The sequence below is a fragment of the Condylura cristata genome, unplaced genomic scaffold, assembly GCF_000260355.1.
Source record: "Condylura cristata isolate star-nosed mole 26May11 unplaced genomic scaffold, ConCri1.0 scaffold00015, whole genome shotgun sequence".
Taxonomy (NCBI): Eukaryota; Metazoa; Chordata; class Mammalia; order Eulipotyphla; family Talpidae; genus Condylura; species Condylura cristata.
In genome coordinates this window covers 1,406,486-1,417,908 of record NW_004567116.1, presented here as the reverse complement: position 1 = coordinate 1,417,908, position 11,423 = coordinate 1,406,486, and the positions used below count along the sequence as shown (strand labels likewise).

Genomic DNA, 11,423 nt, shown 5'->3' with positions numbered 1-11,423 from the left:
TCGCAAATCCTACGTGTCCCGCATGCATGCGATGCCTCCAGCCCCAGAGTGAGTGACAGGTAGGGGCAGGCTGGCACCAGCATCTGCCGGTACCCGCTGTGAGCTGCACTTCACGTCGGATGGGCTCCGGAGTCAAGGAGACGGTCAACCCTGGCTCCCAGCCCGGTGGAGTCCCCATCTAGTGGACGGCAGACCAGAGCACCAAAACACAGCATGGCTTCCTGTGTGCTGGGATCAGAGAATTAGGGGGGTTGGGGAGAAGGGTAGTGAGGGGAGGCGTCACTGAAGGGCTGCTGTAGGACCGGGGCCTGAGGGGCCACATCAGGAATCTACCAGCAGGGGAGGGTGCTCCGGGCCGGAGGGCACAGGCTCAGGGCTAAATAGCCCGGGATCGAGGTTCCCGGCGGCTACAGGGGGCAGAAAGCAGCTAGAGCAAGAGGCTGGGGCTGTGCGGGTGAGGAACAACTGAACAGAGAGGGGCTTCAGCACCTGCGCCCCACGGGGGACAGTCAGGAGTCAGGGAAGAGAGGACTCACGCCTCCGGAGCATTGGCTGTGACCCAAGGGGCGCCGCTACCGAATGCTGGCATGTAACCGCTCGCCCTCCACCCGCCAGGCACCGGGCTCTGCCGCTCGGACGTTCCATTTTTTAATCCGTGGAGTGATCCAGGGAGGAGGGGACTGTGGTCAAGGTCTGAGTAAGCCCAGACTCCGGGACACCTGAGGACATGCTGGGTGGCCTTATGAGAGTAGATGGACCTGTTAGCCTCAGTTTCCTCACCTGTACAATGGATAAAGTGATAATTTTCTACCTCAGGGTTTTGTAAGAATTAAATGAGATGCTGCATTTCAGGCCGCCAGCGAGGGATCTCACGTTAGTTGTGGCAGCTTGTCTGGGGTTCCAGAAGTACGGGGTCTTGTGCTAGCCCGAGCTGCCCTCTGGTGGCAGCTGGCCGCACTACCTCCTTCACCGGTAAACCCTTCAGCTTCACCTAAGTCATGCAAGACTTTATATCCATCTCAATTAAAATTCAGGTACTAGGAGGCAGATGGGTGATTTCCCTAAGGACAGACTAGTTACTGAGTTCCACCCTACACTGACATCACCAGAGCCAACAGTCAGTTGCAGTGTTGTCCAAGCAAGGCTTTGGGCATCTTTGTCAAGAAGTGGCCCCCAGGATGGGCAAGCCCGGCAGGTCTCCCCTCTCTCGCACCCTCCTGTATGAGACCCTAGCCTAAAACTTGTCTTGGGGCAGAGACATGTATAATCGTGGTTTCCGGCGCAGGAAGCCAAGATCCACAGGTAGGACCCCTGAGTCAGTAGGTGGGGGAGCCCTGACTCCACCTTAGGTGTCCTGGTCCCTGTCCGGGACCCTCACCAGGCTGCAGCTCCGACCTGGACCCTGGCGCTTCCTCTGCCATGCCTCTTTGAGCGGCCCAGACAGGCAGAAATGGGCCTTGGGCTTGGTTCTGCTAAGAACTCGCAGGCAGCCAGCACCCAGCCCCTCAGCCCTCCCTACACGAGGTTTAGGTTTGGAGGCTGCTGCACAGGGAAGCCCTGGGGCCGTGTCTGCACCCGCAGGACGGGCCTGTCAGTGCAGGCAGGCGACTGCCTGTCGCTCCGCAGCCCGGAGCCTCCACCTCCCGGCCCTCGAATCCAGAGGTCGGGGTGGCCACTGAGTCCCACAGTGCAGGTTCCCACCCGCACAGGAGAATCAGGAGTCTGGCAAGATCCCGACCGAGAGCGGGTGGGGTGGGGGCGGGGGCCCTGGGGCTCCGCCACGGCCCTCGCCGCTGTGCCCCTGGCCGGGGGAGCTTGTCACTCCGGGTGTCGGGGCCCGGGCCTCCGCCGAGGCTCCCGGCCCAGCGCGAGCGCGGCCGGCGGACAAAGGCCAAGGCCGCAGGGGCCGTTCCGCGCGTGCCCGGGCCGCGCCGGGGGGCGGGAGCCAGCGGGCCAGTGGGGCGCGCCTATTGGCTGGGGTCGACGCCCATCCGGGCGCCGAGGCCTGGTAATTGGCCGGCGGGGGCGGAGTTCGGGGAGCCCCAATGAATGGGGGAGCCGGAAGCAGGAAGTGAGTTTGCGGACGGAGAAGCTGCTGCAGGTGAGGCGCGGTGCCCGGGTGTCGGGGTCATAACGTGTCACCCTCGGGGGACGGGGCGAGGTTGTGCCGATCGCAGGGTCCTCCCCTGTCTGCTCTCTGTCTGGTACCCCTGCCCAGTTCTTGTGGCCCCGAGGCCACGGAGGGCCCCGGGCAGCAAAGGGTTAACCCCCTTTCAGAACTCGGGGGCTTGTGCTATTGGGGCGGAGCTTCGGGAGTCGCCCGGGAGGCTGGAAACGCCTTCTAGTGGGCCAGAGCGGAGTAGATGCGCTGGACCGGAGCCGGAGCCGGTGGAGGGCGGGTGGGCCCGGCCCGGGCCCCCACGGGGCCTTCGCGCACTTGCTTGGCCTCTCCAGGTCTCACTCTTCCTACACGTGAGATGAGTTTTCTGCCAGCTCTGAACTTCCGTGACTCTGAGCATTCCTGGCTGAGCACTGGGAGAGGCAGGGGTGGGGGCCCGCACCCTCGCTGTTTTGGGAGGGCCAAGGGGGGCTAAGTGAATGAGCAGGAAGAGCGTGGGGTCGGTGAGAGGCCGAGGCTAAGGGAGATCATGCAGCGCCGGAGGTGCATCCCATCGGGTGACCGCGTCCAGTTTGCACGCCCACCTGGTGAACTTGAAGTTATAGCTCCCATTTCACAGAGGGGGAAACTGAGGCACAGAGGAGCGAAGCCACAGATTTCGTTTTAGGAATCTGGGCAGAGCCTGGATGCAGACCTTGGTCTTCTCCCTGCCAGTCTTCTTGCATCCTGGTGTCTAGGTACATGAGTGGGCAGAACTGAAGAACCTACAGAAGAATCTGTAGAGGAGGCCAGGGGGTCAGAGAAGGAGGAGGGGAGACAGTAGGAACCTGGACTGGGAGGCAGGAAATAACAGGCCTCTGCTTTGTAGATCTCCACGGTGTGATTAGGCAAACCTCCTAGCTGCTCTGGGCCTCAGTCTCCCCATCTGTGACACCAGGTGGTTGATTCAGTGTTTAAGATTGAGGGGTCACGGACCAAACATGGTCTTCTGATGCAGAAGTAATCTTGGGTGATCACCATCTGGTGAGTGGGTGCAATGGTGTTCCCTCCCTGGGGGACTAGCGGGGTGGGGTGGGGGGTTTACGTGGGGCAGGAGAGTGCAGAGTGTGGCTGGTGCATGCGCGGCTAATGACAGCTCGATGTGACGCTTTCCAGCAGGGCCCATGGCGGACACCCAGTACATCCTGCCCAGCGACATTGGCGTGTCCAGCCTGGACTGCCGAGAGGCCTTCCGCCTGCTGTCGCCCACAGAGCGCCTCTATGCCCACCACCTGTCTCGGGCCGCCTGGTACGGAGGCCTGGCTGTTTTGCTGCAGACCTCCCCCGAGGCCCCCTACATCTATGCCCTGCTCAGCCGCCTCTTCCGTGCCCAGGACCCTGACCAGCTGCGCCAGCATGCCCTGGCCGAGGGCCTCACTGAGGAGGAGTATCAGGTCAGTTCTCTCAGGCCAACTTGCACTTCTGGCTTCTGGGTGTGAGGGGCCAGGCTGCCGGCACAAAGTCCTCTTTCTGTCTTTGGGTTCTTCCTAAGGCTACAAGCCCTGGCTCCTCCTGCCTTGAAGCCCAGTCTTCTCCTCTGCAAAATATGCCTGGGGGTAGCCTGAACCCCTTAGCAGCTCACCTCTTGGTGGCCTGCTGGGGTTTTCAGAGTAAAGGAGACAGCGGTGGAGAGTCAGAGAAGGTGGCGGAAGAATCCAGAGGGGCACTGGGAGGACGGGGGCAGATCTTCCTCAGCTGCATTTCGTGTCTCTGGATGGAGCCTTCTGTCTGTTCCCTGGCTTTGTCTGTGGCTCTCTGGGCTAGTAATGTAAGATTGTATTCCCAATGCATTGTAACCATGCAGAAAGACAAAACAGGAAGTTCACGCGCCCTCAGTGCCCCCCCTGGGAACTCCTGAGGATGGGGGTGCGCAGGCTTTTTGGTTCTCTGCCTCCGCAGCGCACGCACGCACAGGTGTGTCCGTTCGTGGTTTTCATGGCATGTTAATGAGGTCACGCTCTCCCTGTTCTCACACACCCTGCTTTTTTCACTGCTCGCATGTTGGGGTCCCTTTCGTGGGGTATATACATGGGGTCCACCTCGTGCTTTTTTATTGGTTGTGAAGCTTTCCACAGCAGGCTGCGCTATAACCAATTGAATCCTCTCCTTACTGCTAGGTATTTATAATGTTCCCAATTCTGCCTGCAAACAGCCCTGGGAATAGCATACGTGTGCACATGTCTGAGTAGAATCTGTTTCTAGAAGTCGGACTGATGGGTCAAAGCTTCTGTAGATTTATAGTTGATGCTGCCAAATCACCTAACACAGTTTCACCAAGAATGTTTAAGAACAGGGCCTGGTTTATTTACATGTAAAATAAAGGGTTGGATTAGCTGTCTAAGCCTATCAGAGCTCAGGCTGTTTCTGCTACTTTCTGTTGTTGTATAACTGTAGGTAATTATGCGCTATCTTGAGGCTTTGATTTACTCATTAAAAGTTACTAGCTAGATATACCAGAGACATTTTGTGGGGGTGGAGTGGGGAATGGGATCAAAAACTGGGGGCAGGGAAATGCAAGGGACTATGGTGATGGCAAACAGATGATCTGGTGATGGGAAGCCCTAGGGGATTGCAACTGAGATGAAAAAATGCACAAATGATGTAAAAATAAACTTATATTATTTAAAAAAAAGTTACTAGCTGGGAAAATGCTTACAAATGCACAAGTGCTCCCTGAGTGTCGCTGTTTTCAGGGGGAGTTTATGTTTGTTTGCAAAAAAGCAGAAACCACTTGAAATTGTCTTAAATGTAAAAAGAAAATGATGATTTCCACTTTCTAGTTCTCCATGCAAACTGTCAATCTTACTTAATGGCAACATTAGTAAGGCCTCTTGTATCTCTAAGAGAAGAGAGGTCACAGGGAAAACCGCCCTTCCACTCTCCAGCTGGAAAGAAAGAGCACAGACGCGTCCCCTGGGGCCAGGGCTGGCACAGGGACAGTTGAACTGTATTGACAAGTTCCTGAAGGCCTCTCTGAGAGTTAAAAACACCAGGGGGCCTGGACGTAGGAGGAACCCACCTATTCGGGAGTTTTATTTCAGGAGCTTGTCTAACAAACCCCCATATTTTTGGCAGGGGGAGAGGGGGAGCAATCAGTTTTAAAATATACCAGAACATTCTGTTCTTAACACAGCCTACCCTCTGGGGAAACTATTTAACCAGAACTTTACCTGTTAGGGTTTGATCAGGGGCTAACCGGCCTGGGCACTCCAGACAGCTCCAGCCATCCTGTCCCACATCGGGAGGAGAGGTGGACACAGGGTCGAGCAGCGCACGTGAAGCTCAGTCCCGAGCCGCAGGTTCTCTGGATGACCGATGAGACTCAGCATAGACGACAGAAGGACCCCACCCCTGCCTCAGACCACAGCACTAACTGCCTTTGACAGCAGCTCTTTTACTCCGTACATCATGTCTGGCTAAACACACTGAACAGCAGGAAACACACTTTGCAGAGACAGAGCAGGCCTCAGAACCAGACTCAGATAGGGTAGGGGTAATGGGATTATCAGGCCAGTAATTAAAATAACTGATTAATAAGTTAAAGACTTTCAGAGTGTGCAAGAACAGGTGGACACTATAAGTAGAGACATGGAAATTCTAAGAAAGAACGAAAAATGCTAGTAGTCAGCACTAATGAGATATGCTTTTCATGGGTTTGTGAGTTGACACAGCTGAAGAGAGAGCCTCTGAGCTTGAGTTTTCTCAGTGGAAACCTCTGAAACTGAACGGCAAAGAGAAAATAGACTGGGGGAGAAAACACCCAACTTATACAATATCCAGGAGTGTGGGACACTCTGGAAGGTGCAAATACAATTAATGGGGACGCCAGCCAGGGGAGAAGGAAGAAGCAGAAAGGGCAATGCCTGAGAAATTCCCCACATTAAATCCAGATACCAGATCATGGACCCAGGAAGCTCAGAGAACACTAAGCAGGATATTGAATACCAAAAAATCTATACGAAGGCATATTATTTTCAAACTACAGAAAATCAAAGATAAAGAAAAAAAGAAGCCACAGGGGAAAATGTCTTAGCTCTAGAGCAGCAAAGATAAGATTTACATCCCCTGTCTTTATAACCATGCAAGCAAGCAGAGGATGAAATATTTGAAAGTGATGAGGGAACAAGCTACCAATTAGAATTCTGTGCCCTTCGAAAGCGAAGGAGGAACAGAGACTTTGCTGGACAAACAAAAATTGAGGAAATGTTTGGTCAGTCGCCCTGATTTGCAGCAAATGTTAAAAGAAGTTCTTTAGAGAGAAGGAAAAGGATGTAGGTCAGAAGCTCAGATTTGTGTAAAGACAGGAAGAGAGTTGGGAAGGAGTAAGAAGGTAAGATAAAAACGTTTCTTTCTTATTCTTAATCTAAGAGTGAAGAGTTGGATCAGAATTATTATCATAGTAGCAACAGTATTCAACTCTGTGTATCCATATAAATGAAATGACAGCTATGATACAGGGGAAGACAGGCAGGAGTCGGCTTTATTTTAGTTTTGTAAGGTGCTCACAGTCTGCGTGCAGCAATTGGAAAGTGGGTTTGGGTTCATTGTGAGTGTCTAAGATGAGTAAAAAGAGAAGTGCCGTGGCCAGGCTAGGAAAATGGAGTCGTACACAGACTCAGTTAAAACCACAAAGGGAAGGAAAGAGTAGAAGACAAAAACTGAACAAGAACCAGGACAGTTATGAAGCAGTCATGTGGGTGCTGTTGCCCCGACTGTATCAGAACCATTGTGAGCGGCAGTGGCCTGAGCGTACTGGTTAAGATGCCATCAGCAGAGTAGATCAAAAAAAACAAGACCCCACCACAGGTTGTTATGAGAAACCCACGTTACAATGAGTGGGTGGATGGAGAGAGGTGTATCCGGCCCACACTGTTCCAGAGAAAGTGGAAGTAGTAATGTTAGCCTTGGAAAGAGCAAAGTTGAGAGCCTGGACGTTATCGGGGTGGGGAGGGTCAGTTCTCCAATAAGACACAGTCTTGATGTTTGTCTACAGGGCATCAGTATACTTGAGGCAAAATGGATAGACCTGCACGGGAAAAAAATAGATGAGCCCACAATGGCAGTTGGGGACTTTTACACCCCTCTGTGTGGAGTGGACAGATTAAACATGCAGAAAGTTAGTGAGGATGTGTCTAGTGCAACAGCATTGCCTCCGCTGGAGAGAACTGACATCTGCAGAGAACCAGACCCAGCAACAGAAGGAACGCACCTTCTTCTCAAGCTCATGAGGCTTCTCAGGCATCCAAGCTGCTGGACTGGGACAAACCCTCCTTGATCTCAATTCAAATTGCCAGTGTTTTCTTGAGGATCTTTGCATCGTTGTTCATGAGAATAGCCACGGGATCATGTAGACAGCAGTGGACAAAACCCAGCACCATTCGTAATAAAAACTGAGTAAACCAGGAGTAGAGGGAACTTCCTCCCTCTGGCAAAGACTCTCTACATCCTCCTTAACATAGACTTAGTGATGAAAAACTTGGAAGTTTTCCCACTAAGATCAGGAACAAGACAGGAATATCCCCACTCCCACTGCATGGTGGCGCGTTAAGCAAGAAATAAAGATGCTGTACAGATGGAGAGGATGACACAGTCATCTGTGTGGAAATCCAGAAGTGGAAAAAAAGAAACAACTCGTGGGACCACGAGGCGGTGACAGCAAGGATGGAGCTAGACAGACAGCTGAGGTGGAGACGCACGCGCCGTCACTGGCCCGGCCGAGAGCTGGGTCATCTCTGCGCCTCTGCTCAGTTTTGCTGTGAAACTTAAACTGCTCTAAGAAGTAAATCTGTTAAAAAGGAATTATTGGCTTACACATGGAAAGGTTCAGGGCTAGGGGAGGTTCAGGCCTGACAAGATTCAGGGCGCAGCGATGTCACGGGGTACAGGCATCACCCTTCCGCTCCAGAAAGGGAGTCCAGGCTTGGGATATCCAATATAAAACAGATTTTGCCACTGGACATCTCCTGGGAGGGCTGTCCTTGGCCAGCCTGAGTCTGCCCACCCCTGGAGTGGGGGAAGGGGATCCCCTCTCCCAGAGGGAAGATGAGTGCTTTTATTGTCAGGGAGATTAGATTTTGGTCAGCAAAGCCTTTGAGTACGTGACCCTTTCTAACACCCTTTCTAACGTTTGCCACATCTGACGTGAGCTGCCCCAGGTCGGGGCCACGGGCAGACTTCCCTCAGGAGGAGGCAGTGTTTGAACAGGGCCCTGGCTGTGACGTTGGCTGGGAGTGGCTGGCCTAGAGAGAGCACTCTGTTTGGGAGTGGCAGAGGAGGGAGCACTCTGGAAGTGGCAGAGGAGGGAGCACTCTGCTTGGGAGTGGCAGAGGAGGGAGCACTCTGGGAGTGGCAGAGGCGGTTTGGCTGGTCCATGGGGCGAGTACCCCTGTGCCTCACCCTTGCTGGCTCCTCTGGGGTGTTAACATTTGGGGGCACTACTCAGGTCTCTGATGCCCTCTCCCCCCTCAGGCGTTCCTGGTCTACACCGCCGGTGTCTACTCCAATATGGGTAATTACAAGTCCTTTGGCGACACCAAGTTTGTTCCCAACTTACCCAAGGTGAGTAGGAGGAGGCTGGTGAGGTGGGAATTGGGGTGGACATAGTGGGTGCAGCGGGGGGAGCCCCTGCCAGCGTGGCTCCAGCAGGACCTTGACCCTGCACCTCGCGGGTGCTGCACCCACGTATGAGGGGACAGGGCACTTCTTCCTGACCCAGCTCAGGGGCGCGAGGCTGCGCTCTCGGGCAGCACTGATCTGTCGCTGCACCGGGTGCCCGGGCGCTCAGAGGGTGGGCACGGAGGCCCAGAGGGGAGGTCTGGACCCAGGGGCTGGGCCTGTAGCCTCCTCCCGCTGCAGGAGAAGCTGGAGCGTGTGGTCCTGGGAAGTGAGGCCGCCCGGCAGCACCCGGAAGAAGTGAGGAGCCTCTGGCAGACCTGTGGGGACCTCATGTTCTCCCTGGAGCCCAGGCTCCGACACCTGGGCCTGGGGGAGGCGGTGAGGCCTGGGCCCCGGGGGGCGGAGGGCAGGTGGCTGCTCCGGCTGCAGGCCTCTGCTTTGTCCCCTGTGAGGTGGGGCTGGGTGGGGGGCCCTCCTGGTCCTGACAGCCGAATGTGGTGAGCAGAAGGAGGGGCTGAGGCTGGGGGAGCTGAGGAGGGGAGAACAGGAAGGGCCTCCGGATTCCTGGACGCTGCTGGGTGGGGGCACTTGGGCGCCTTGTGGCGGGCCAGCCTGTGAGAGGCCGGGCTGAGGTGCAGGTGGCTGGCACATCGCTGTTAGTGGTTGCTCCCAGCCCAGTGCTGGAGGGGCGGTCGGGAGGGGCTTGCCGCCTGCCCCGCAGCCCCCGGCCTCAGCTGCTCTGTCTCCGCAGGGAGTTACCACCTATTTCTCTGGAGATTGTACCATGGAGGATGCCAAGCTAGCCCAAGACTTTCTGGACTCACAGGTTTGGGGGCTGGGGAGCCCAGGGCTGGGGGTTCCCCTTACCATTGGCACCAGCTTTTGGGTTTCGGTCGGGGCTGGGAGACATAGGCATCTTGTGTCCAGAAGGTGGAGAAGACTTGGGAGTCTTGTCTGAGAGTCGGCCTGGTTCACCTGTCCAGAGACAGAGCCGTGGCTCAGCCCACTGAGGCCTCAGGGCAGGACTGGGGGCATCAGAGCAGCTGGTCACCCTGTGAGGGGGCTGCTCCCTGTCGGCCTGGCCTGGCTCTGGTCACATGGGGCCGGCACAGTTAATCAGCACTCAGTGACAGTGCTCCGAGTGCTGGGCCCGGCCTGCCCCACCCCCATCCTGCCCTCTTCCAGCCACTGGGCAGCGGGGTGGGGGAGGCCCCCCCGCCCTGTCTCCCTGGTGTGACCCACTCTGCCTCCTCCTTCCGCACAGCCCTCTCTAGCTCTGTTCTTCCCACCCCCTGCCCTGGTCTTTCCAGAACCTCAGTGCCTACAACACCCGGCTCTTCAAGGAGCTTGGCCAGGATGGGAAACCGCGCTACGAGGTGCGGCTGGCCTCCGTGCTGCGCACAGGTACGCTCTGCTTCTGCCCCTTCCTCAGCCCTCAGTTCCAGTTCCATGTTTCCCAAGGGAACTTTTATTTATTTATTTAAAGATTTATTGATTTATGCACACAGGAACTGGGGTACAGGCCAGAGGTGTGGGAGGTCAGAGGAGTCACCAGAGACAGAGTGGGGAGAACAGGCAGATCCACTGAGACCCACTGCTGAGGGGAGCAGCGGGGAGACAGGAGAGGGCTGTGTCCTGTGGGTCACTTCCTGGCCCGGGATCGAACTCGTGCTGCGCTGGCGGCGGACAGCTTCGTAGTGCTGCTCTCTAGGCCGTGGCGCTGGGGTACAGTCTGCTGGCGCTGCTTCCCGTGTGACCTTAGACACTTAACTTCTGGGGCCTTGGTTTCTGCATCTGTGAGGTGATGATAACAGTTTCCCTACCCCCAGAGCTGGGGGATGGTTGGATGAGTTGATACATGTAAAACCATTAGAATAGTTCATGTTACAAAAATATGGGGTGGTTTCACTTATGGAAGGATATAGGGGAACTAAATAAGCGATGGGGGGGAATCATAAATAGAAAAATAAAAATAGCAGGCAATTATAAATCAGAGACATTGTGCGGGGGAGGGGGAGGATCAAACCAGGGGAGGGAGAGCTCGGTGGTGGGGGGCGGGGATTTCACGGGCTGCTCTTGAGAGGAGAAAGCAGATGTGCAGAAACGAACAGAGATGTAAATACACAAATCAGTCAGCTTAAATTAAAACGACAGCTCACGCTACAGTATGTGTGTTTTTGAAGCTGGAAGTTTCCACTGATTTGTGGGCAGTGGGAGCCGCTGAGGGTCCCAGCGAGTCTGCCGTGGCAGAGCCAGCGGGGGTCCTGTGACCTCTCCCCTGAGCGAGCCCTCTTTTCTCAGAGCCTGCTTTGGACTCGGAAGTGGCTTCCAAGCTGAAGGGCTACGAATTCCAGGGGAGCCATTTCCAGGTGACCCGGGGGGACTACGCACCCATCCTCCAGAAGGTAGTGGAGCACCTGGAGAAAGCCAAGGTAGGACTGGGGGGCTGAGCTGTGTGGGCTCCAGACCCCTGAGCAGCAGGGGCGGGCAGGCACGAGGGCCCAGGCTGACCCCTGCCCCCTCCCGCAGGCCTATGCAGCCAACAGCCGCCAGGAGCAGATGCTGGCCCAGTACGCGGAGAGCTTCACTCAGGGCTCCATTGAGGCCCACAAGAGGGCCTCGCGCTCCTGGATCCAGGACAGAGGCCCCA

General features: G+C 55.7%; 1 protein-coding gene across 1 annotated transcript in view; it reads left to right on the top strand.

The window, feature by feature from the left end:
• The first annotated feature begins 3,274 nt into the window (after window positions 1–3,274).
• DPP3 (dipeptidyl-peptidase 3) overlaps window positions 3,275–11,423 on the top strand; it is a 17,631-nt gene continuing 9,482 nt past the window's right edge. The window contains exons 1-7 of the mRNA XM_012725131.1: window positions 3,275–3,552; window positions 8,627–8,716; window positions 9,014–9,151; window positions 9,525–9,599; window positions 10,084–10,177; window positions 11,075–11,205; window positions 11,303–11,417. Of these exons, the coding sequence (XP_012580585.1) occupies window positions 3,283–3,552; window positions 8,627–8,716; window positions 9,014–9,151; window positions 9,525–9,599; window positions 10,084–10,177; window positions 11,075–11,205; window positions 11,303–11,417 (913 nt within the window). The 5' untranslated portion in view covers window positions 3,275–3,282. The remainder of the gene's footprint in view (window positions 3,553–8,626; window positions 8,717–9,013; window positions 9,152–9,524; window positions 9,600–10,083; window positions 10,178–11,074; window positions 11,206–11,302; window positions 11,418–11,423) is intronic.